General features: G+C 36.0%; 1 protein-coding gene across 2 annotated transcripts in view; it reads left to right on the forward strand.

Annotated features, from left to right (window-relative positions):
- The window catches only part of NAMPT (nicotinamide phosphoribosyltransferase), a 73,646-nt gene that overhangs the window by 10,648 nt on the left and 35,967 nt on the right, over positions 1-27,031 (forward strand). Inside the window, exons 1-9 of one of the 2 annotated variants that reach the window (XM_019940600.3) lie at positions 184-360; positions 5,964-6,120; positions 7,985-8,183; positions 10,360-10,488; positions 15,851-16,009; positions 16,583-16,719; positions 21,143-21,368; positions 23,078-23,197; positions 26,722-26,862. In XM_019940600.3, coding sequence (XP_019796159.1) covers positions 8,064-8,183; positions 10,360-10,488; positions 15,851-16,009; positions 16,583-16,719; positions 21,143-21,368; positions 23,078-23,197; positions 26,722-26,862 — 1,032 coding nt within the window. In that variant the 5' untranslated portion in view covers positions 184-360; positions 5,964-6,120; positions 7,985-8,063. Of the gene's footprint in view, positions 1-183; positions 361-5,963; positions 6,121-7,984; positions 8,184-10,359; positions 10,489-15,850; positions 16,010-16,582; positions 16,720-21,142; positions 21,369-23,077; positions 23,198-26,721; positions 26,863-27,031 lie in introns of those variants that run through there. The other variant, XM_033862896.2, reaches the window with a different exon arrangement.

A 27,031-nucleotide genomic window follows, 5' to 3' on the forward strand; every position in this document is an offset into this window, starting at 1 on the left:
AGGGATGGAGGGATAGACGGCAGGAGGCGGGGCCTGGGGGTGCGTGGTTGGGGGGGGCGCGGCGAGGGGCTGAGGCGGGCCCGAGCTGGTGCCGCTCGCCTGCTGCCCGGGGCTCGGGGCGGCTCAGCTCGGCTCAGCGGGCCGGCGGCCGGGGTGGCTGGGGCGTCACCGGCCGAGCTCACGCCTTCCGCAGGAGCACGGCCTTTTGGCCCCGGGCCGGGCTGAGCGAGGGCTCGCCCGAGGAGCGGGTCAGTTAGGTAACGGCCCCTGGGGTTCCACGGTGGAAAGACTGAGCCGGGTTTGAGAAGTGGGGTTTCCCCCGCGGAGCTGAGTCGAGCGCGCTCACGCCTTAGCCGGCAGGTACGCCCCTTCCCGAGGAACGGGTGGGCGAAGTCCTAGTAGGGGTGCCAGAGCAGCCAGCCACGTTCCTGTGCCTGTGGCCCGGCTGGGTCCCCCGTCCCATTCCACTGGGCTCCGTTTCAGACTCCCTTGCTCCTGGTGATCACTCACGCTCCGTACCTCTTCTTGGAAAGGCCGATCTGTCCTTATTCCATTAGGATCCCTGTGAGGTTTCTGTGAAAAGGAAAGTGAAACACGAGGTGTTAAAGGAACTGTAGTTAACCTTGGAGAACTTGTTGAGAGAGAAGCGACACAACATTCTCTTACTATGGCTATTGGACGCTTGCATGTATAGCTGACCCGTTAATTTTATTTGAAACTCACACACATTAGTAAAGGGAAGAGTGATTAAAGAGAAATCCGGCAAATATCATTTCCCCTAGTTTCCAAATTATATGAAATAAACTGGATTATACTTTGCTAACAAGCTTTGTTAGCCAGGACACCTAAAAGATGATATGTCAGACTGGAAACTCCACTTTCGCAGAATAAATTTTCGTTTTTACTTGAGCAGCATGGTAGTTTGGAATATAGTGATTAAAGCATAATGTTTTCAGATTTTGGTTTTTGTTGCGGTTTTTGTTGCTTTTTGTTTTTTCTTAAATATTCCAATAAAGTATTTTGGAGAATCCCATTTTACTTAAGTTCTCTGTTGAACTTTCCTTCCCAGCTGGTTTAAGATTCTACTTATGATAATTTAGGTGGGTTATTATTTAAAGTAGAACCAAGTTTCTTTAACAAGTGGTCTTTTAAATGGAATTTTAAAGTGGAAATCTACACAATTGCAAGGATATCATAGTGCTATCAAGGGTATTTTTACTTGTGCTCCTCTTGTGGTCTCTTAGTTCAATTATAGTGTTTTGACTATTTTTAACAGTGATTTTAGAATGGTCTCATGCATAGTTTTCTAGAACTTTATCCTTAACTAAATCTTTAAAATAATTTTCAGATTTTTTAATGTAGTAACTTATTTTATTGAAAATGGGAAATATAAACGGAGGTTGATTGGTCCAACTTTTAAAAAAAACAAAACAGACGTTTAAAGTATATATTCAGGGCTTCCCTGGTGGCACAGTGGTTAAGAATCCGCCTGCCAATGCAGGGGACATGGGTTCGAGCCCTGGTCCGGGAAGATCCCACGTGCAGCGGAGCAACTAATCCCATGGGCCACGACTACTGAGTCTGCACTCTAGAGCCCACGAGCCATGGCGGCTGAAGCCCGTGCGCCTGGAGCCCGTGCTCTGCAGCAAGAGAAGCCACCGCAATAAGAAGCCCGCGCACCGCAACGAAGGCCCAAGACAGCTAAAAATAAATAAATACGATAAATAAATTTAAATAAATAGATATTCATTTCTGTAATCTCATACTTTATTATACATAATGATGAACTAAGGAAATAGGTAAATGTGGTTGTTTCTTCTGTTTTTATCCTGGGTTCTTGTTATAAATGAAAAGGACACTTAAGTGTTAACCATTTATATTTTCAAAATGGTTTAAACATTACAAAACAGTGTGCAAGCTTCTTTCGTTTGTAGTTCCTCTAGCCATTATATATAAGGAATGTAAATTGCTTTAACATCAATTTCCTGGGATGAAAGGTAAGAGTGGTTACCTTAAAGTTTTCTAATTTGCTAGCAAGGCATACTTAACAACACTATCAGAATTTGCATCTATTTAGTAAAGTTTATTCCTGTACATTTTCAGGTCAGACTGGTGTATTTTATCCCATTTCGAATATAAAACCTTTTAAGAAGATTATCACCTGCGTAAGATATTTCATTTCCCTCCCTTCCCCACAAAAAAACCCTCAAGAGGATTCAGTCAGGATGATATGTTTTATACCAGTGGTTTACAGCAGTACAGTAAAATAAGTAGTGTATTGCACACTCACAATTTAGTCGTTTAAGTTTCATTTTCCTTACACTTTTAGTGGTCCTTATAGCCTCTTTAGTATTTTTGGCTTTTTATCTTCTTAGATGAAGAGGAGACAGAAATGGTAATCTTGAGTCTAGAAGTAGTGAAATTACACTTTTATTAGGAAATTACATGAGAATGTTACATGCATATCCTTATCAGTACTTGCATACTGTTGGCCAGTTAAAGTAGGGAGCTAACAGCTTTAGATGTATTGGTGGAAGAGAGCAGGATATTGTTGATTTATTTTTTCTAGAACTGAAGCAAGGATAATTGGCTGTCTAGGCACTAGAGAAAGGTGTTTTGCAAGTAGATGGGATAGTGTCCAAGTGCATGACAACATGTGGGAATTTTGTTTTCACTTGTATCCTTTCCAGAGGGATCAGGACAATTTGGGCCAAAGGAGAGGCATTTAAGATACATACTCATTTCTGTAATCTCATACTTTATTATACATATTGATGAACTAAGGAAATAGGTGAATGTGGTTGTTTCTTCTATTTTTATCCTGGGTTCTTGTTCCAAATGAAAAGGACACTTAATCTTAAGTGTTAACCATTTATGTTTTCAAAATGGTTTAAAGTAAAATTATCTACTGTGTTATATCTACATTGTGCTAAGCCAGCTAGAGAAAGGTGCGTTTGGGCTGGCCTTAGCCATTGCAGTGCTTAAAAAGCATTTGGAACGTTTTTTTGTAAAAGAGACAGGTCATTTTTTTCAGTTATTTCTGGGATAGCCATTGATCAGTTTCTGAATAACCGGATCATTAAAAGATTCATTTCTGTTCCATTCTTCCTTCCCCTTCTATGTAGATAATGTTTGTAACAGACTACAGCAGAGAATCATTTAAACATTTCTGAACATTTTACCTGTTAGCAGATTAAAATGGATGATGTTGTCAATTGAGCCCTAGTTGGAAAAGATAATGTATAGCACAAGAAAGTAATCCCTAAGCAATTTACAGTTTAAACCACATCACATGTTAGTTATGAAATGTGCCGTCCAGTGTGGGTTGCTTCTCAAAAGGTCATTTAAAAATGGTTATCTAGAACTCAGCACATTTTCATGCATTAATTTAATAAATATTGGAGACCTACTACATATTATAAAATACGAAAGATGTCCCTTACAATCTAAGATGGGTGAAAGTTGATTTTAGAAAAGTTATAAGAGGCTGTATAATTCATGTATGATGATTAAGCACCCAAGTTAGCTTTTTTTAAAGAAGAGCTTGCTTCCTCATTAGTAGCGGAATAACAAATCTTAATTTGGGGCTTTTTGGAGGAAAAGATTTGGGGATAGATGACAATCTTATGGGCAAGTTAGTCCTGCCTTGGACTTTTAGCTATGCAGTGTCTTCCTCTGAGCTGTTCCTGTTTTTCATAGTTGCTTCTCTTTCACCGCTTCTGAACAGGCACTTAAGTATGGTCACAGCAGCAGCCTAAGCCTTGTGAGACACGTGGTCCTGCTGCAGTTTGTATGTCAGAGAGTACCTGTTCATTCTTAGGATAGAGTTTTTCCAGTAAGTTTTATATTATAAATTATAGGAAAAACTCAAGCAACAGAAATAAAATCCTGCATGTAAATCATGAACATACCTCCTAGGAAGATTGGATTAGGTCAGTAATGATTGTAGAGTATCTTGCAAAACAAAAATACCAGAAACTGGTATCCTTTTTGTCAGTATGAAATCTCTCTTAAAGCTGCGGCAAAAAAAGGTATAAGTTGCCAGGAACTCTGCCCGATTTAAGGGAAGAGGCAGCATAATGATAATGGCTGGTTTTACAATTTATCACCTTCACCAAAATAATGTAATCCAAAAATCCTTTAAGTTGTATTTTGAAGTTACTACTTCAAAAGCCAAATAGCAATGAATTATTTTCTGGGGCAACAGAAGTCCAGGGCTTGACAAATCTTGAATAATATTGAAAAGAAGAAAGAATCAGTTATGATTTTTGCTGTTTCTGGCACATCACCTTTGAAGAGGCAGAGAGTCTTAGCCAATGGAAGTGCCTCTTATGAGTGCCCTTAGATATTACATAGGTAACATAGCTTAGTTTGTGACTTTGAGTCTGTTATTCCACGTGCTCTTCCATACACATGGTGCTGTTAAAATGTTGGCTTGTGATTATTTCTTAGTGATTAACTGTAAAAGGTGGTTAGTAGTAGTTGCCTTTGGTCGTGTGATCCCATTGTGGGAGGAAAGCTCTTGGAAATATATCACGTCACCCTTATGGGAAATCTAGAGAAGCTCAGGAGAAAATTATACTTCGCTGTCACAGAAAGATTCTATGCAACTTAAATATTTCTCATACCTCTCTTGAACTGTTATACAGGGATATCTGGGATTGCAGTTTTTAGAAGCTTATTTTTTCATGAAGTAAATCAACCACATAACTAACTGTGAAACTAAGTTTTATTAGAAGAGCTACATTTTCCTGTGTGCCTCTGTTCTTACCACACATATATTTAAGTACTGGCAGTACTCTGTTAGTTGCAGGAAGGCTATGCCACTTGAGGAAACATTTTTAGGGGTAATGTTTGCTGAGGATATTATGAGAAATTTGTTTTTTTTCTCTTCATCTTATAAGTAATTTTAAATTTATTGTACAACTCTTTTCTCTAGTAATGTAAGTCAAAGCAGTGCTGAAAAACAACATGATTTAAGGGCTCCCTTTTGGCAGGTCACTTTAATTTTGAATATTATGAAACTTTTTGTTAGTGTTTACTTAACATATTTAAAACTAAGCTCTTGATTTCCTTACCCAGTCCTTCCAATGGCTTTCCCCATCTCAGTAAATGGCACCATTATTCACTCAGTTGTCAAGCCAAAAATCTAGGAGACATCCTTAATTCCTTCCCCTCTTTATTCCCAAATCTAATCTATCAGCCTACTTCTCCAAAGATACTGAGCCAGTCTCTCACCCAACCTAGTCTTTGGCAGTAGCCTTTTAATGCTCTGTGTCCACTCTGGTCACCCATAATCCATTCTCCATCTCTGCCAAGCTGATCCTTGTCAGAGGTGAATCAGATCATATTCACTCCAGCTTAAAGCATGCTAATGGCTTCCCACTGCACTTCAGGTAAAATTCAGGCTCCTTGGTAGCCTGTGAGCCTTACATGATCTTGTCTGTGCATCTCTCTCTCTCTGACCTTACCATGTGCCGCTCCCCATTCTCTAAGCACCAACCACAGTGGTCTTCATTCTCTTCCGTCCCTGAAGTCAAGATATTTCCTGTTTCCTCGTCAGTAAATCTTGTTCACATGTTACTATCTCAGAGAAGCCTTCTTGGCCTCCTCTTTAGTCTCCCAGGCCCCTTCTAGTCCATCATTTTCTTTTAATTTTTCATAGCATCCATCTAGCTCAAATTATTTTGTTTATGATCTCTCAGCCCTCCCTAGCCCTATGGGAGGAAGGACTAGTCGGTCTGTTTTACTTCCCCATCCTCAGCATCTGAAGCAGGGCCTGATACACAGTTGGTACAGACTATATATTTGTGAATGCAGGAACTATTTATAAAATAACAATTTATTGATTTGTATTTCTGCTATAGTTTCTCTGGTTTTAAATAATTTCAAGCTCTTTTTATCATAATTTACATTCTATTCTTCTGGTATTTTCTAATTCAGGTATTTTCTCTTTCATATAGGTTACTCACTATAAACAGTACCCACCCAATACAAGCAAAGTTTATTCCTACTTTGAATGCCGTGAAAAGAAGACAGAAAACTCCAAAATAAGGAAGGTGAAATATGAGGAAACAGTATTTTATGGGTTGCAGTACATTCTTAATAAGTACTTAAAAGGTATTGTTTTTCCTAATATGTTTAAAACACTGCTTTTATATACCTCATCATAGTTTTCCTCCTATATTGTTGTATTATTTTAAGTACCTTTTTGAATAGTCTAATTTTGATTTTTTTTTAATTTATTTTTGGCTGCATCAGGTCTTCATTGCTGCACGCGGGCTTTCTCTAGTTGCGGCGAGTGGGGGCTACTCTTCGTTGCGGTGCGCGGGCTTCTCATTGCGGTGACTTCTCTTGTTGTGGAGCACGGGCTCTAGGCGCGCGGGCTTCAGTAGTTGTGGCTCACGGGCTCTAGAGCGCAGGCTCAGTAGTTGTGGCTCACGGGCTTCGTTGCTCCGCGGCATGTGGGATCTTCCTGGTCCGGGGCTTGAACCCATGTCCCCTGCCTTGGCAGGCGGGTTCTTAAGCACTGCGCCATCAGGGAAGTCCTAGTTTGATGTTTATTTAATTACCCTAACTATTTTAGGGGTTGTTTTGGAATTTTTAGAAATCTGTTAATTTGAAAGCATTAAATTTTATAATTTGACTTATGTGCTTGGTGTTCTAAATATGACAAAGATTTTCTGAAACTAGTAAGATTGGGAATAAATTTAGAAAAGTGAATAATTTTCTGAGGCTAATCTGGTTTGTTAATAGACGTTAGTCATTAATTCAAAATAAAGGATTTGTTACTGACCTGGGAACTCATTTTGAATTGTGGTAGCAATTATAATTAGAATATGTTTTGCTAGTCAGTTTTACCTTAAAGGCCTATTTTTCAAAACTACCTGTAACGGTGGACTTAGTCTCAAATGCATTTTTTTTTTTAAGTTTTTGGCCACACCCCACGGCATGTGGGATCTTAGTTCCCAGACCAGGGATCGAACCCTTGCATCCTGCATTGGAAGGCAGAGTCTTAACCACTGGACCACTAGGGAAGTCCCTCAAATGCATTTTAAAGAAGAAAAAAATCCCTGAAATAATTTCTGTGCTTTCTTATTTGAAAGTCCATTTCTAGTCTTATTTTGTAATGGTATTTGGAGGGGGGAAACAGTGCCCAAGATTTTTATACATTTTGGAAAATTTCATTTCTAACCTTTTCACATAAAAGTAATCTCAGAATTGAATACAGAATAACTTGAATTTTATGCAGATGATGACATTTTTCTGTAACCTTGGCAATTTTAAGATCAGATAGTTCAGATATGTTATACTATTGAAAACCTACTTGGATATCCAAAGTACTTCATTGCAACAAGATTACCCAAGATATTTTAAATGAATTTACTAGCGATCTTATTTAGAGAAAGTTACCAAAGACTAATGTCACACTTCAATTTTCTACAGCTTAAAAACTTTATAAAATGTTATTAATTACAGCTAAAATATATTGTGTGTTATAGGCCAGCATTATTCTAAGTGCTTTAATTCAGATGTCTTAACTCATTTCGTCCTCACAACCACTCTAAAAGTAGGTACTCTACTATTATCTTCATTTTACAGATAAAGTTAGCTAAAAGTATATTTGGGGGGCAAAAACTTAGGCATTGTAAAAATTATTGGATTATCAGCCCCAAAGACATCCTTTATGAATAAAGTGAGCAGATTCACCTGGAAAGCCAGCTATCAAAGGCTTACTCTCAAATCTGAAGACTGTATAAATTAATAGAGATTTTTAAAAAATCTCCCAAAAGTTAATTTATTACTGTGATTTTTTAAAAATACTATACATGTAATAATCTCTTCTATTGCAAATTTGCTTTTCAAATAAGAAATTAACATTTATGCTTAGAGCGAGTGGTTAGAAGGGCAAATTCCTTTTCTGACTCTGCTGTTGACTCTGGGTGAATCATTTAACCTCAGTTCTTGTCTTTTTAATCCACAGAATGGGCGAAATAGCTAGAGACATTAATCCTATGACAACTCAGCAACTCACAGCATGCCTTTAGAAATGTAAACAGGAGATGTTTATTTTTTTAGGTAAAGTAGTGACCAAAGAGAAGATCCAGGAAGCCAAAGAGGTGTACAAAGAGCATTTCCAAGACGATGTCTTTAATGAAAAGGGATGGAACTACATTCTTGAGGTAAAAAATGGTTTCATGTTTTGACCTATGTATTTTGGTTTTGCTTTTAGTTCAGAATTTCTTGCCATGGAATTTGAATAGAAGATTAGACTGTACACAACACAGGTATTCAAACCTTGAACAACACAGGTTTGAATTGCATGGGTCCATGTACATGTGGAGTTTTTTCAGTAGTAGATACTGCAGTACTACACAATCTGCAGTTGGTTGAATCCGCAGATGCAAAATCACAGATGCAGAGGAACCACAGTTACAGAGGGCTGACCATAAGTTATACATGGATTTTTGACTGTGCAGAGGAGGGTGGGTGCCTCTAACACAAGCATTGTACTAGGGTCAACTGTAATTGTAACTCTTTTCTGTCTGTGACCCTATAAATATAATGGCTATTTAGACATTCTTGTGAAAAGTTAATGTTTAATTTTTTTTTCCTGGTAACACATCATTAGTATCTAAAATCTATAGCATATCTAAGTAATTTGTTGTAATATGTATTATAATTTAAATAACATTTTTCAGAAAGGTAATTTAATCCTTTCTTTGAAAATACATTATAATTAAGAAAGAGCATGATTATTTGGCAATTTGAAAATTTAAGCCTATTTTCTGGACTGTACATTATCTAAGAAAATAGATGCTGTGAGTCTGTCTCTATGCAATACTTCTAGGACATTTCCCTTACTGAATAGTTAGAAGAATGGTTTGGTGCAAATCTATGAAGTTAATTTTCATTCTTTATTGTACTGTAATATTCCTACCTAACATGTTTGGATTCCTTGCTTAAACTTTTGGGCATCCAAAGACATGGGAATTGAGTCATAAGTGTTGAATGTCCCCTGGTGGTTTTCTCTGTTACAAAGATAGGTTGGGAATGGGATCTATTGGCATCTTGCTATGTTAAGTGTTCATTATCTTTAAAATGAATGTCTTTTTCATTGTAAACTATCAAACACAAAGTAATTAGAAATACTTTAACTTTCCTGCCTGTATCGTAATATTGATTTTACTGTTTGGTAATTACTGGTCTTTGAAGAAGTTGAGTAAGCACGCTGCTAGTTTTCCCATATCTTGAGTAAGGTCAGTAAAATATGTTGGCTAACATATTTTGATTATGTTGGCTAACTCATTTGGTTGACACTTAACCCATTTGGTTTGTTGTGAGGATTATAGTTATAGGTAAGTTAAGTGCTGTGCTTAGTAATAGAATTCTCAGTGGTCAGGGTGGTAAACCTTTTTATTTTATATTCAGAGAATCTTAGGAATTCATAGATTCCCTAGAGATAATCTTGTGTAACCCCTTTTACAAGCATGGAGTCTGAGACCTTGCGATTCTAAATTACTTGCCCACAGTTTCCTACCTGCTTTTGCATCCAAGCTAGGATTTTAAGGCATTATTCTTTCTGCTGTAACGTGATTTTTTTTTATTCTAGTTACCTTGTCCCAAATCACATAAATAAACCTTACTAGCCAAAAGTTAGCCACAGCTTTTAACTTTAAAAAGGGGGAGGCGTAATTAAATATCTAGTAACATACCATGTAGCCACTATATCCTCAGCCTAATTTGGGAGAGAATTGTTGCACTTGGATATTGACTGCCAAAGCTCTAGAAAGTATACTTATGATTGGTCTGTCTACTACCAAAATGGTATCAGGTCTACTACCAGTATAGAGAAAACCTATTTAAGATTCTTCTACTGGCAAGGAGTGCTCTCTTTTTCTTATTTGTTTGTTCATTTTGTTGTGCTCTCTAATAGCAGTCCATTATTTTATCTTTCAGTCTTTAGCCTTTCTTTTATGAAAATGACCTACTTAGAAGAGAGATAGTCCTCTTAGAATATGTTGGAATAAACTCTTTTTTTGGAAGGAATAGGAAAACAACTTTTTTGTTTTGAAATCAGTTTGAAATTCTCTTCAAGTGACAAATTTTCTTAACAGAAGTACTTTTACAGCATAAAATTTAAAAATTAATGCTAGTACTAAACTGTTAATCATTTTAGCTAATTTTATTTCAGGAGGATAAGGATATTCTGACCAGATTACTAGCAATATAATAAGATCTACAATTGCAATTTCTATGACAGTAAGTTTAGCTTCTGTAAAATATAAAGAACCTTATTTAAACAGGTAATGGCATACCACCTGCTGAATTAATAATTTCATTATTGTCTCTTACCAGAAATATGATGGGCATCTTCCAATAGAAGTAAAAGCTGTTCCTGAGGGCTCTGTCATTCCCAGAGGAAATGTTCTCTTCACAGTGGAAAACACAGATCCAGAGTGTTACTGGCTTACAAATTGGATTGAGGTGAATTGTTTTGTTTTGTTTTGCTTTTCACTTTTACTTAACATTAATTGTAGATGTAAAAACCATTCAACTGGGATTCTAGTTTAAAAAATGCTACCAATAAAGTTATGTAACCTCCTAAAATTTACTAAACCTTTCCAGGCCTCAATTTCCTCACCTATAAAATGACAGTTGGACTAAATAATCTTTAAGTTTCCTTCCAGTAAAATCTAGTCTTCTGAGATCTTAAAATCAAATTGTAAAGAATTATTACTGTTAAAGCTCAGTTGGCCTCCATCTTATTTGTTGCAATCCTAAATATATACCATCATAGAGAAAGATTACAAAAACAGCACAGGTGTATTTTTAGTAACTTAAGACATTTTATGGCTGTTCTGTTCCAGTTAGACTAAAAGAATTTTGTTCAGCTTCTTAGTAACTGTTTTCTTTATTCTTACCTAATCAGTTTAGGGCCTAGACTCTACCACCTGGTATTTCTCATTTAAATATATTCAAGATTCACTGATGGTTTTAATTTCTAATCTCAAAAGGAGAGTACATTATAGGCTGTGAGTTTATATTACAGGGCTTTGTTTGCTTTCCTGGTATCTGTACTTAAGCAATCATGTTTTCACAGCCTCATCGCTTTGATATTAATAATCTAATTAGATTATCAATAGCTTAGATTTTTATCTATAAGAAGAAATATCCTAGGAAGTAACCGTAGAATAATGTCACCCCACTATCTGAGAGGTGTTTACTTAGTGCTTGGTACTTTTTGTCTTACTAATGTATTGGTTAAACTAATTTGTTCTATTATAAAATAATACATTTGAGGTTCATTTATAAAGACTGGAAAAAGTTTAGAAAAAGTAAGAGGTCAGGAATATTTTTGAAATACATTTTTGCTAAGTCGACAGGAACTTTCTTTTTAGACTCTGGGTGGGCCATCAATTTATAATAGCCTAACAGGCTCTGAAACAGTGAACAATTAACTAAAGTAAAGATTTAAAATAGTTTACTTCTATGTCTTAAAACTTTGAATTAACTCATGAACTCAGAGTAAAAGGAAACATATTATTAACAGTTCTCATGCTATTTTACTGGCAGATGTTTTATTTTGAGGGGAAGGCATTATAAAGAGTAGAAGAGCTCTGAACTGCATCATCTAGTGTATCCTTTACGCTCAGTGCCAAAAGGTCCCACACAGATAAATCTTATTTTGAAAATCATCATTTGTGAATCACCTTGCTTCACTTTTTTTTCTTTTTAGTTTTCTGATTGAGGATTTAGTCAATAAGTACTCTTCCCCTGTGTTGAATTGGAGTTTCATAAAGCAGATGTTCAGCAGAGAACTAGTTCCAAGTCTGCCTTGCTTTTCATGTATGTTTTACTTTATCCTCTTAAGAAAGTGAAAAACACTAGCCTTAAAAAAAGTTTTTTTTTAACTACCTGTTTTAATAATCGTTATTTTGGTGTATTTCACTATAAAAAAACCGTAAAGTAAAAAAGTTTATATACGGCCATCTTAACAGCAGTTTGTTAGCAAATAGAAAAATATTTTTAGTTTAAAAATTATTAAACATAAAATCCAATATGAGGCTGTTAGATTTTGAAGAAAAAAAATGCCCTGTTTTCATTTGCTTATTGAGTTTACCTCCTATTCTAATGTATATTATTTAAATAATTTCATTCCTTGGTAGGTATTTTTATCTAAGGCACAAAAATGTATGTTCTGAAACAATCCCTTTGTGATAGAGCCTATGTTTTATAAAAAAACTGTGTGTAATCTAAATACCGAGTCTCCAGAAGCCGCTTTCTCAGAGTCACTTTGCCTCTTTCGTGGGTTTCTGTGTGGAGTTAGAGGAGGTTCATCTTCCTCTTATCCATCTCCAGCCCAAGTTTACCACCTCATAAATGGAATCTGTTACCAAATCCAACAAACTTCTTATTTAAAAACTTGAGATTTTCTTCAGGAAATCCTTGATTTAAAACATTTTAAATAACAGTACTAAGTAGTATTCCTTCCAGTTCCCTTTGCCAGTATGTGTACAGTGTGTGTGTGTGTGTGTGTGTGTGTGTGTGTGTGTGTGTGTGTGTGTGTGTGTGTGTGTGTGTGTGTGTGTGTGGTGTTTTTTTTGTGGGTTTTTTTGGCCACACTGCGCAGCTTGTTGCATCTTAGTTCCTTGACCAGGGATTGAACCCGGGCAGTGAAAGCGCTGAGTCCTAATCACTGGACCGCCAATGAATTCCCGGTGCAAAGTTATTAATAACATTCTTTGATTCACTGTACACTGAATTTTAAAATCCACTAAAATTATTGAATTGCTTTATCAATTTCAGTATCGGTGCTAGAAGAAACCTTAGCCCTCAAATCAGATTTTAAAGCATGTTTAAGAGAGTCTAAGTGTTCTTCAGAGGTGTCTCAGACTTGTGAGGGGCTGAAGAATGAACATATTGGGCTAAACTTAACCATTTCTTCCAACCAAAAAAACAAAACAATACCTTTTTGCTGTTAAAAAGAAGACTTTAAAAGTATTACATTGATCAAATGCCCTCATTTCACAGATGAGGAAATTGAGCCCTGAGAGGTGAACAGGCTAGTTAACAGTGTAGGTCCAGTCCCCTTTCGACTATACCACACCATTTCTTATTCTTTAAAATTCCTTATCCTGGACAGTAACGTTATAATGAACACTTCTTAAATAAAACTTGCAGGTTCATTTACTTTAGTCTTAGTTTTCAGCTAAAAATTTTATCTTGATTTGTGTGGGCAAATTGCTGTTTTGCAGAAGTTTCCAACAAGGCCACTTTGTTAGACCTTGAATTAACCCAAACTAACTTGCCTTTTTTTCCCTTGCTTACACCTACAGTGATCTTTTTTAAAGGGGAGTGATTTTATTAAGAGTATAATTTAAGCTGATTTTGTTGGACTATGAAAAGGAAATGGTGATGTGAAGGATCACTGTGTCTCATAGTTATTTCTCTCCTTCCCTGGCATTTTTCGAGGGGTAAGGTCAATCTTCTACCTTTATAACTCAACTAGAGTTTTTCACATTATGTTTTCTATCTTTCTCATACTCCTAGATAATATCAGTCTAAGTTAAATTAAAAATGTGAGAGTTGATTGAATTAACTTCAGCAAATGAGTATTGATTACAGTTATATACCCAAAAATTGCTGGGCACAGAAATTAGAGTAAGTTATGTCTTACTTAAGGGCCTTTGGAGGAGGAGCAATTTATTCTTAACTAACCACTAATATAAGTAAGAATGCTGAATTGGTAGCAAAAATAGGGAATTCTGTCTAAGATATCATGAAGTGGAAAATAAGCTTTTAATAAGGGACAGGAAAAGGTGAGGTATTCTTAGAATGGCAAGTAGCCCAAGGGAGACTATAGCATAAAAGTGGAAAATACCATAAGGGATAAATCTTTAGATGGTAAACAAGGCAAGTTTGTAAAAGCCCTCAAATTTCAACACGAATTGGCTGTCTTCCTCTGTGGACAATAGATAGCCATTAAAGGATTTTAAGGAATGGCAAAACCTGAATAAAACTCTTAACTTTAGAAGGATAACCAGTGCAGTATAAAGAGTAAGTCAGAGAAGCTAAAGATTAGAAGCAGGATAATCATGGGCACTGGCAGTGGAATCACTGCAATTACGAAAGAATAATTTCAGGAGTGGAATGCTTAGACAGAGGTGATTTGTCATAGAGTTCAAGTTAGGAGTTGCGTCAGTTTTCTACTGTTATGTAACAAACTACCCCAAAATAAAACAACTGCTATTTCTCATGATTCTGTGGTTGACTGGATGGTTCTCTGCTGGTCTTGCTTGGACTTATATGAGTCTGCGTTCAGCTGAGGGTTCAGCTCGGATAAAACAGTCTGAAATGGCCTCACTCCCATGTCTGGGCCTCAGCTCAGGTAACTGGGACTGCTGGACCTCTTTTCATGACTTAGGCTTCTTTATAACACAGCAGTCTCGAGGTTCTAAGAAAATGAGAGTAGAAGCTATAAAACCTCTTGAAACAGAAGCTTGGAAGTCATAAATATGGCTTCTGCTACATTCTGTTGGTCAAAGGCAAATCAAAAGGACAGCTTGGAATCAAGGGATGAAGAGATAGATTCCATCTCTTGATGGGAGGAGCTGCAAAGAATTTGGAGCCATAGTTAATCAATCATAGGAATCCAATGCTGCAGTTTTTCTTAGGTGACTGAGTTGGGAAGTCCAAGGTTAAATAATCTTTTTGTTTGTTTTTACTTATTTTATTTATTGGTCACTTAGCTGGTATTCAGCAAAAGATTGTTTTGTAAAATTTAATTAAGGAAGTAAATAGCTTTTTGAGTGAGCACAGATGTTGTTGTCAGCTTAGCAGCTCTTTCTAAAACAAATTTGAAGCTGCTTGTAATAGCAGACTATCTGGTTTACAAAATAAAAGATAGAAAATTACGATCCTAGAATGGAGGAGTGAATTCCTAAGCTATAATAATTAGTATAGTTGCTGTGATTAAGCATCAGACTTTCTTTGGAGTTTCCTGGCAGCCAAGGAAAAAAGGGAAAGCAAGGGACAGTTCTTAGCAGAAAGTAGGAACCCAGCAATTCTTTCATTTCCTCACTTGGGAACCTGTGTAATAGGAACTGAGTTACAAAATAGACAGCGACCTCACAAGTTTATAGCATATGCAGAAATGTTTCATGTGGCTCTCTTATAATGACTTTTGATAAAAGCCAAGGACATAAAGCATAGCTCAATGAATAGAATTGTCTAGTGCTACACAAAAATACCTCAAGTACATAACCTACCAGTAGTCATGTTAGATCCGAGGAAAAATTAGATCCAGTACTACCTAGAGGAGTAAATAAATAACTTATTTAGATGTAGACTATTTAAGATGTAGACTATTAAGACCAGTGCTGGTCCATGAACTGTTTGATGCAGGTCCACATTAAATACGGAAATCAAGGATAAGCGTTTAGAAACTTTGATGGCAATTGCCTCAACATCCAAGTGTGAGTATATTTTATAAAACTATTGGTCCACAATAGATTGAAAATGAAAAAATACATTGGTCCTTCATCACAGATAGTCTTTCCAAATATTATTTGCTACTTTGGAGCTTTGGATGGAAAATAGGTAATTTGACATTCTTTACTGTTAAGGACCGAGTTTGCTTATCCTCTGTGTTGCGGATTTGAGAGCTGAGCTCGGCACTGTATCTGAAATGCATGTGGTAGGCGTCCTGCCATACAGTTGAAATGTCCAATTGGTATTTCTGGTAGTATGGAAGTCCAGGACATACCTCCAGAGAAAGCTAGGATTTTCCTCAGAAAGAACCCAATTTTTTATGTATTAATGTTTGTGGTTGATTTTATTACTACAGACTATTCTTGTTCAGTCCTGGTATCCAATCACAGTGGCCACAAATTCTAGAGAGCAGAAGAAAATATTGGCCAAATATTTGTTAGAAACGTCTGGTAACTTAGATGGTCTGGAGTACAAGTTACATGATTTTGGCTACAGAGGAGTCTCTTCCCAAGAGGTAAGAAACTGAAGTGAACTTCAATTAATAAAATGTGGATTGTCGGTTAGGTTACGGTTACCACTGTAAAGTTTTTGGGAAGTTACTGGGATTGATCTTGCTTCTAAGCAGGCCACATTTTGAAATTCCAGAGATTCAATCAGAGATATACATTAAATACCTAAGATGTGTTAGCCTATTTTAGAAATACCTGAAATACAGCCTTCAGTAAACATCCTTGTCCTTTACGTATTGGATGGATGGATGGACAGATGGATAAACAGATAAAATAAATATTAGCAGATGTCAGATAATGCTACAGGGAAGCCAAGGCAGAGTAAGGGAAAAGGAGGTGATGGGAAGTGGGGGTGGATCGCTATTAAATAGGTCTCTTTGAGGAGGCAACAGTTGAATCCTTAAATATTTAGGAAAAACTGGATCTTTGTCATAAGAAACTATTATCTCTGATAATAGTTAAATATCTCTTTAGGAATAACTGAAGACGATAATTGCTTTGGGGGCTATGCTCTATACCTCAAGTATGGGTCTTTTCTTTTTCTTTTTTTGGATTTTGGTTTATGGTTTATTTTCCAGACTGCTGGCATAGGAGCATCTGCTCATTTGGTTAACTTCAAAGGAACAGATACAGTAGCAGGAATTGCTTTAATTAAAAAATACTATGGAACGAAAGATCCTGTTCCAGGCTATTCTGTTCCAGCGGCAGAACACAGGTAAAATTCGGTTTTCATCCTCCTATTATCTAACCTTGGTTTTCTATAACTAAATTTTTTCATTCTGGTAACTCTGGTAACTTGTTTAACTACAGAGCCAGGTAGTACAGTAAATCTTCATGAATTTAAGCAATACTAATTCAGTATTCATACTCTGTATAAAGACTGGTCTCGGGGAGGTAGAGAACTTGTAACTGTCCTAATAGAAACAATTTAGGAGCTTTTTTCCAACTCATATATATTGCTCTGTAGGTTTTATTGTAAGGATTTTTTTAGCTTCTCTATTGCCGTGTGCAGATAGGTTGTATTCATTAAGTCTAGAAGCCCTCACTGTGAAAGCTGGTCACTGTTTTCCCTTTCCCTGCTTTCTACATGACTTCACTTATCTTTGTTCTGGAAGTTATCTTCTGAACCCAGTACCCTCAATTATAGATGAGCAAGTTAGCCCCTTTTTTTTTTTTTTTTTTTTTTTTTTTGCGGTACACGGGCCTCTCACTGCTGTGGCCTCTCCCGTTGCGGAGCACAGGCTCCGGACGCACAGGCTCAGCGGCCATGGCTTACAGGCCCAGCCGCTCCGCGGCATGTGGGATCTTCCTGGACCGGGGCACGAACCCGTGTCCCCTGCATCAGCAGGCGGACTCTCAACCACCATGGAAGCCCGCAAGTTAGCCCTTTTGTTGAAAGGAAGAGTGTTAGAGTCTTCTTACGCTTCCTTATCTGATTTTACTAAAGCATCTCAAGTTAAACTAGAAGACAATTATGATCTAGGCTATAGCTGCTCTGATCCTAGAGTTAATTTTATTGAAAGTTAGTGGAGTTTTTAAAATGTATGCCAAACCTTATTTCTGGTTCTTATAACAAAAATTATTTAATGTAATTAATTCGGGGCAGTTTATTAAATTCTACTCATACTTGAATATTGCAGGGTGTTAAAACCAGCAGTGAATAAAGCTGAGCTTTGATCTCAGGCAGTCTACTGGGTGCTACAAGGGATAGAAAGATGTAAAGAATTAATCCTATCTTTTGGATTAAAAATAGTACACTAGCAGCGTTCTGCTCTGTTAAGTGCTTTTAAAGAGGTACAATTAAAGTGCTCTAGCAGTGCAAAGGAAGGAGAAGTAGGGTCATGTGCCACTGATAGGGTTGGATCAAGAAAGGTTTTATAGAGATGGTATGCCAATCTTGACTTCTTGAATGATTGGTAAAATTTAATGGCAGACATTAGATTATTCATTCTCTAAGTATTTATTACATGCCTACCATGTGTTAAGCATTGTCCTGAAGGAGCAAGAATGAAAGAGGCAAATATGGATGTGTTTAGGGAATAAGGGCTGAAATGTATTTTGTAGGGACATTTTGTAGGGAATGTAGGGTAGAGTGGAAAGACAGGTTAGTAAACACCCTCAAATTTATTTTGATATTGAAATGTTAACTATTTGCTCATCATGCTAGATTATTCTAATTCCATTTTCAAATGGGAGTGGGCATTGAAGTTTTTGAGCAAAGAAGTGATGTCATCAGAGAAATACTGTCGAAAGAGTAATAGTGGGCTATCTTATGAATTGAAAAATAGAAATGAAAAGTTAGGAGGATTTATAGGAAGCTGTTGCAATAAGTTTGACAGATGATGAGGTTCAGATCCAAGTGGCTAAATAAATGGAAAGAAGGGGATAAACATGAGCATTGGCTAGGGAGATGAAATTGCTGGAACATGATGATTTGAATTGGGGCTCAGTAGAGGGTACATTCAGCTAACATATATTAGCATTGCTTTATTAGTAGGGACATGAATACTTTCACATGTAAGTTTCAAGACTGGTGAAACTGGGAAAATAAGAGTGACATTAACAGACCAGGATTTTAGGGTTGCAGTATTTTTATTTTTGGTCTTAGATATATGTACACCTTTTAAAAAACTTCTTGTAGTACCCATATATTAGACTCTTCATTGATGCTTTTGTTTCAGAGTAATAATATCATGAGTATGATACTATACATCTGAGAATAAAGGTGATATCTTCTTTAGGGCTTTATGTTAAAACAGGTTGAAAATCTATTGTATTTTTATAGTCTTGTAATATTTACTACACCTGCAAATTTGACTCTTTAATGTGTCAGATGTTCTTAAATAGACAGGTCGTTTAAACAATAGCAAAGTATAGTGAAAAGAGCTGTAGACTGAAAGTTGGGAAATCTGAGTGACCTTACAGCTGACATACTGGGTGGCCTTGGGCAAGTCATTTATCTCTCTGTTCTTCAGTTCCTCCATGCAGGAGGAGCTAAAATTTTACATCTCCTACATCAGAAGGTCATTGAGGGAAAATGAACTAACATCCAAGATAACTTTAAAATAAGAAAACACTAAAATTTAGAACATTGCCATTATTGTTATAAATATTTTCTTAAAGAATATATGAATCTGGACTTGAAAATATTCAATTACATAACTCTTCCTCAGACTTTGGAAAGGTATCAAATTAAATTAAGTAGAATTCATTGAACAAATATTTATGATTTCCATATACCAAATATTATACTAGATGTTATTATGATTAGATTATGTGGAGGGTGCTATGGGGAATGTCTGTGGGACGATGAGATGAAGAAACTCATTTTCCTCCCTAACAAAATGGATCTGTATTCCAGAAAAAAAAAACCTGGGCTAAGGTACAGATTTTGGAAGCTCTCACTACAAAGGTATTTTTTAAAAGCTTTTGAGTGTTTTTCACATAGGGAGGTATAGAGAGAGACCAGTGCCCCAGGTCACATTGAGAAAGGAGAGCATCTAGGGGAAACTGAAGAGGACCCATAGAAGTATGGGGAAAAAAATCAAAACATGGGATATGTCATTGAAGTCATTGGGAAAGAAAGCTTCAGGAAAGTTCACATGCCAAAGAGCAAGTAAGATAAAGACTAAAAATGAACCATTAAGTTTGCTAGATGTGATACACACAAATAGCAGAGTTAGTTGACTGTATTGATACAATGCTAGTAAAAAATAAGGGCATAAACAGTGACCTCTTAACTCTAAGAGTTTGTTCTTACATTGCAAAGCTCTCCAGTGTTGGTACTTTTTGAGCTTAATTCTCTCCCTTATAAAGGGGACCATAGCAATTCTTGATATGAAGAAGGGGCTTCTCTTTATCCATGTGTTAATTTTCCCTTTAGCCTGCAGATACTTGCATTAAGTGGAGAGTTGGCATCATAGCTACTTTGTTCACTGTAAAATGAGTTTTATATAAATATGCTATCTCTCCATTTCAGATGAGAGTAGTTCTGGGTAGCTAAGTCTTTACACCCCTGAAATGTGCATGCTCTGCCATCCCCCGCATAAGAAAAGTTGTTTACTTCAGTCCTTTAGAAAAAAAATAAGAATAAAACAACAATTTCAAAAATAAATTAGTATGACTTTTCAAACAGTTTTGAGATAATCTTATATCTGCATGGGGTTAAATGAATGGGTTGTTTTACTTTCCATCATTTTACTTCGGAAAATGGGGTAGAGGCAAAGACTAGCAAATTAGGGAGAAAGAAAAACTACTTGGCATGAGAAAATGGTAACAATTCTAACAATTCTTTAAGAATTTAAAAAAATTTTTATGTTATATATTGGTTAACCAGCAAGTACTTAGGTTACATGTCATTAATCTGTTCAAAAAGAACCACCATTATTGAGGACAGTGTAAAAATCACTATAATAATACTTGCCTAATAGAAACTCACACGCTTTATTTCCCATCTTAATTATGTTTTGCTGAAACTAAATATTATAATTCTTATTCCCGGAGCATATATTAAGTACTAGTGGATAATCTGTAAGTGAAATAAATGACTACCTGTTACTGGCCAACTGAAGATATAACAGGTAAAGAGTTAGTTTACTGTATCTATGCATGGTGTAGTATAAATAATTGCCTAAGTAATTGCTTTTAAGTGTAAGATTTTGAAATGTAAGAAAGATAAAATGTGTCCCTTCTATTATTGGTATATGGTTTTGAAAATGCACAGAAGGGAGCCAAATGCTTGCATGGCCTAGCAGAATAATGGGAGTATGTGTTCATTCCTTCTAACATCTCAGTGTAACGTAGAAAGTGTCTGCAGCAGGTACTTTTTAGCTCACTCATTTTAAATGGGTAGGTTCAGGAATACTAAAAAAGAAGATAATGTAGTTTTATAGTTGGTTGAACATGACTTAAGAGTTTAAATAACTATTGGAGAGGAATGAGGTTACTTACAGTCTTAAAAATTGGCCAAGGAGTGGTTTGGCTCAGATACTCAGTTAACCTTTTGATGTGCATTTATTAAACTAAATCACTCACCTTCTCTGCAGTGTTGAAGGTGTAGTATAGTAAACATGAGATATGATTCAGGAACATATAATGTGTCTGCCTAAGTAAATCTGTATTTTCATTTTGTTTTCTAGTACCATAACAGCTTGGGGGAAGGACCATGAAAAAGATGCTTTTGAACATATAGTAACACAATTTTCATCAGTGCCTGTATCTGTGGTCAGCGATAGCTATGACATTTATAATGCGTGTGAGAAAATCTGGGGTGAAGATCTAAGACATTTAATAGTATCAAGAAGTACAGAGGCACCACTAATAATCAGACCTGATTCTGGAAATCCTCTTGACACTGTATTAAAGGTAAATTTTAATACGTAAGTTGACTATTAAAGTGCCTATAGACCAGCTGCATCGACACTACTTTTAATTTCATTTATACACACACCATTTCAGAACTCTCTGGACTAGTCCCCTTATTTTAGAGTTGCAACCCAGAGAGTAATAGATTTGCCCAAGGTCACGCATTAATAACAGAGAAAGGATATCCAGAGTTATGGATTATTTATATACTGTCAAAGAAACAGTTAAGTACTGTTGAATAGATATTTTCTTTTTACCTTCAAAATTAATTAATAGTGTTAACATTTTAACCAGTCCTGTGATTTGGTTACCAAGTTTGTGGGTTCTTTCTTTTTCCTTTATCATTGCAGTACCTTTGAAGGTTTTAGTGCAAAAGAAATATGTGCAATGTAATGTGGAATAAAAATAATTTGGAAATAGTTTTCAAGTAGAGATTCATTACAGATACTGTTGATTCTCAATATAGCCTTGTTGCATTGTTTTTAGTGTTTAGGACTTGGTTTACCTTCTCTGAAAAGCACTAATAAGAGCAGGTTATTGATGCTTACTACTAGGAAAGTATAGTGCTGTGCGTGCTTTGCTTTAGCTGTGTCATTATTTAATCTCTATGAAAATCCTATGATCAATATTACAATCTCTTTTTTATAGACAAAGAGACCAGCTTAGAGAGGTTAAAATAAACTTGCTTCAGGTCACATGACATGTAAAATAAGCCAAGTATCCAACGTAGGTCTTTGTGGCTGTCATCTTCCCTCTTTACCACACTGTTTCCCAGCTGATGATTAGGTGATGAATTACCCCTTAAGAAAGTGGGGTGTAGAATCAAGGAGGTCTTTTCCTATCCTGTTAATAGGCCGTCTGAAGGTCTGATCTTAGCCTGAAATGTGAACAGATTTGGTTTTAGCAAACTGAACAGGTTGCATGTTTTTCCTGTTACCTAATAAAAATATCCAAACCTAGTTTCAAGAATCAACAAAGTTATCAGTATGGAATGTTTTCATTGTTAGAACAATTTATTTAGGAAAAGGGAGTGATTGTTGGGTAGATCTTTGGAATCTCTGACCAAGCTTTCTGAGAAATTTTCAGTCAGTGTTGAGGTATTTCAGCTGCTCCCAAACTTGCAGTAGTTAATGAATAAGTGGGACAACTTGGCATATTAAGCAATTTGGTTTTAAAAATGGGTGTCATTGTTAAGTGAGAAGCACCTCAGAGAAACTACGGGTTATATATGCTTCATTTCCAGCTTTATCTGTGTATCATGATTTCTTTGAACTTTGTAATTCAGGTGGATTCGTGTCAGACAAATTAAATTATTGGGCACAAGCAGAAAAAAATCCAAATCAAAAGTATAATCATCTTTTTTAAATGATGTTTTATATACCTTTGAAAAATATTATATTTACCACTGTAAGCTCCTAATGTTAAAGGGTTTTTTTTTCCTGAATCTAATTTGAAAAATGTGAGGGAAAACTACTTGTGTTCTGAGCCACTTTACAGTATAAGTTGACTTGGTAGAAAATTGCATGCCTGTTTCTAACATAATCAAAAGGAATTGAGACAAATAGTATTGTAAAATTTAATTTGATTAATTTTTATATTCTCGACCTTGCTTTGCTAACAGTCTTGGGTTTTTTTAAACTTTGGAAAGCTTTAACACTTTTTTTTCAGTATTAGTTATTTTGTGTTTGGCTGTGTATTTTTCCATACAGGTTTTGGATATTTTAGGTAAGAAGTTCCCTGTTACTGAGAACTCAAAGGGCTACAAGTTGCTGCCACCTTATCTTAGAGTTATTCAAGGGGATGGAGTGGATATTAATACTTTACAAGAGGTACGGATTTTATATTAAAAGTTTCAATAAAGCAATCCTTATAATTAAACTCCTTTTTATTAGTTTGATAAAGAACACATTAATAATTTAAGTACAGCTGTGACTCTTTTAATAAGTGTTTAAGATGGTTTATGTCTTTTCTGTTAATTGCTTAAAATTTAAAATATAGAAGTATATTTAAAATATATTAACTTAAAATACAGAAGTACCGGCCAAACCATACTGCCAGTCCTCATTGGCCGCCCTGGATGATGAGCCCAAAGAAGTGTCACTAGGAAACAAGAAAATGCCAGTCAAGGAATATTTTTTGTATATACAACAAAAAGTCTTGACACTGTACAAATAGGTCTCAGTTTTAATAGAATGGAGCTTCATTCTAACAAACAGTGTGAAACTTGAATGGTATTCATCTGTGCTTTTTCAAAAATTATTGAATGGTTTGTCACCTCTTCTAAATTTTAACATTGACTGTTACCACTATTAGCCAAATAGCGTATGTTTTATGCAATTTAAAACTTTTTCCTCTTTTGTTTCTCGGATAAGCTTCTAAGGAACTCAATTTTTATGGAGTATTTTGGGTATTAAAGACTATCAGCGATACCACGCTGTAGACTGTCAGCTACTATAAAGCACTGAAATTTTAATGTATATAGTTTCAGATGGAATCTTCTGTTTGAAAGAGTTCAGTGTGGTTAGATTAAGGTCAGTACCCAAATTATAAATAGTTTGTTTTCCAAAGATTCATTTAGAAGTAAGAACTATTGGGACCTCCCCAGCAGTCCAGTGCTTACGACTCCATGCTTCCACTGCAGGGGCCAAGGGTTCCACCCCTGGTCGGGGACATTGCACATGCCGCACAGGGTGGCCAAAAACAAAAAAAAATTAAACTAAATAAATAAAAGTAAGAACTATTGCATATCACTATCAGTACTTCCGTGGCGATATGCATTTAGAGTTTGAAAATGATGTCTGGAATAGATGTCTTGCAATAACAGAAATGAGGTTTCTTCTACCAACCCTCCCAAACTGCCTTGCCTAAGAAAAGTAGAAACTTCCCCAGCTCTTCTAAGGCTTTGATGTGAAAAGGAAGGAAGAAAAATCAGCAAGGAAGAGGACCTGAGCATAGAAGTCTCAGCTGGCATGTTTAATTGCAGTTGTCCTGTCGCTCAGCTGAATTGAAGGTTTCTGACCTTGGTATCAGTTAAGAACTAGTACGCATACCTCCATTGTAGCGGGTACCCTCACACATACTTATCCCCCTTTCAGATGAAGAAATGTGGGCAGGGTACTGTATATCAGAATACGCATTAGCCCAGTACGCTTCCCGTTGCTTATACCTACCCTTACTTGTTCTTAGGGGCAGCTCTTTAAGTTCGGTTGTTCCATCAGGTATTTGAACTTCCCTTTAAAAACTGAAGCTCTTTGGCTTTCCTTTTTTTCTTTTTGTTTTCTTTTTTAAAGTTGAGAATCAGTTCAGAACTCGAACTTTTTTTTTTTAAACTCCATGATCAAGAAGTTAAATATTGAGACAGATATTCTCTGGCATTGGTGAAACCTTAAACAGAATGGTCAGAGAATGAATAGTTGGTATTAATGCAGATGCACTCTTTACCTAAAGGGGGTAATACCTGCTACCTGCTTTCTTCATACTGTAGGTGGGTCAAAGTAAGTCTTTAGAAGCAAGAAAAGGAAATTCATATAGCATTTTTGCTATGTCTAGTCAGATTTCCTTCTGATTTGTATGTGCAAATATTTTTAAACAGTAATTTTTACTCTAATTCCATAATTTCCTGTAACAATAGAAAAATTCACTTTAAATTGTCTAAATTTCACAACTTTTGGCAAAGCTATATGGGAAGAGTATCTTATTGGTCCTAAAATACAGAGATATGACATTAGGTGATACTGTTCTTTGTGATTTACTCCTTCTTGTGCTTCTGAGGCTTACCTAAAATCAGGTGACAGTTCTGAAACTATTTTCTCTCTATATTTTACCCAAATCTCCTTACCCTCCATCTTTATCTGTTTCCATTTCTTCTCCCCCATTTTTTTTTCTTCTCCCCCATTTTTTTGTTCTACTCCTTGTATTTCTTCAGTATTGAAATGCACTTTTTAGAACATGCCTTAATTTTGTGTTGTCTTATAAGGTTTTTATTATTATTTTAGTTATACTTAGTTTACAGTTAGTTCAGTGAAAAATAAATCTGAATTCAGGGCCCTTGAGTACTTTTGGGTTCAGGTATAGTAATAAAAGACATGAGACTGGGTTTATGTACAACCTAAGGAATCACTTTAAAATAAATTGTATATGTTTCCATCTTGATTCCTGACATATACCAGGAGAATTAGATGGCTGAGATATTTTTTTAAGTGTGGGCTTGTTAAAAGATGAAGGTCCTTGGAGTTTATCTATCTGTGTCTTGCAAGGTTGAAAATAAGGGTAGATAAAAGGTCAGTTTGAGACTTTTGGTATTGGGGGGAATATGGCAAATTTATATTAATGATACACTTAAAACTATTAGACTTGCTTACGGTTTTCTGATCACTTCTGAAAGTTCTGTTTAAATAAAATGAAACGGGACTTTCCAGTTACTTCCTTTCGACTATTCTTATAAAATTAAAAATGGTTATTAAATTTTATTTGCCACCTTCTACCATAAAAGTGATGGAATATGTTAAATAAGACAGATGCTAGGTAAATAAGTCCTGCTTAGGAAAAAGAAATACAAATGATGATAATAATGTAGATTAATAAATTAATGCAACTTTTAAATTATGTGTCCCTTAACTATTCTAGTTGCTGGAACTCTCTGTTCATATAGGTCTCTCTTTCTGGCTTTTAGATGATCATTCTCCCAAAAATGATCCAATGATAAATCTTAACACCCAGTCAGTTCATAATTTTGCTTACGGCACTGGAGTACCAGCCAGAGTAAGATGACTGCCAGTGTCTCAACTGTTACGCAGGAGAGGGTGTTTTATACTGTTTTACCACCAATATCCGTTGACTTTTAAATGCCCCATTACATATGACATGTGATAACATGTATTGAGATTTATTAGTGATGAGGAGTGTCATTTCTAGAATCTAGTAATTTGGGGCAAACATCCAGGCCCCATTGCTTGTGCTACTGGCATCTGGGCAGTAACTGCAAGAGGTAGATGAGAGTTTACTCAAGTAACCTTAGGTATTTATAGCTATTATTTTTCTCCCTCTCATTTCCTCCATTCCCCCAACCTAAACCACAATCACTGTGACTACAACACAAATTCAGGAACTTTGAATGAAATCCCCTCCTTCTACACTTATCCCTTGGGCTGCCCTTTTTTGGGGTTGGTGGGTCTTTTAAAAGAAAAGAGTGGAATGTAACTTTGTGTAGACCTTATTCTTATCTCATTATTTACTGTGTTATAAAACAGCTTTGGATGGTTTATTCATCAATATGGCTCATGGATAATTAGCTCCTTCCTCTTCCAAATTACTTGGCTTAAATTTATTTATTTATATCTTATTTTTAATCTAGATTGTGGAAGGCATGAAGCAAAAAAAATGGAGCATAGAAAATGTTTCCTTTGGTTCTGGTGGAGCTTTGCTACAGAAGTTAACAAGAGATCTCCTGAATTGTTCCTTTAAATGTAGTTATGTTGTAACCAATGGCCTTGGGGTATGTCATTGAACTTTTACTCTTGTGTTGTTAATATTTATGTGTGTATGTTGAATGTACTTATTGAACACAATAGTCCAAGTATAATATGGTCCTGAACTGTTACTGTATTGTCAGGTACCCCTGACCTTGAGGCAGAAACAAAGAAGGAAAAGAGACGGGGGGTGAT

Source organism: Tursiops truncatus, chromosome 9 (genome assembly GCF_011762595.2).
Source record: "Tursiops truncatus isolate mTurTru1 chromosome 9, mTurTru1.mat.Y, whole genome shotgun sequence".
NCBI classification, from domain to species: Eukaryota; Metazoa; Chordata; class Mammalia; order Artiodactyla; family Delphinidae; genus Tursiops; species Tursiops truncatus.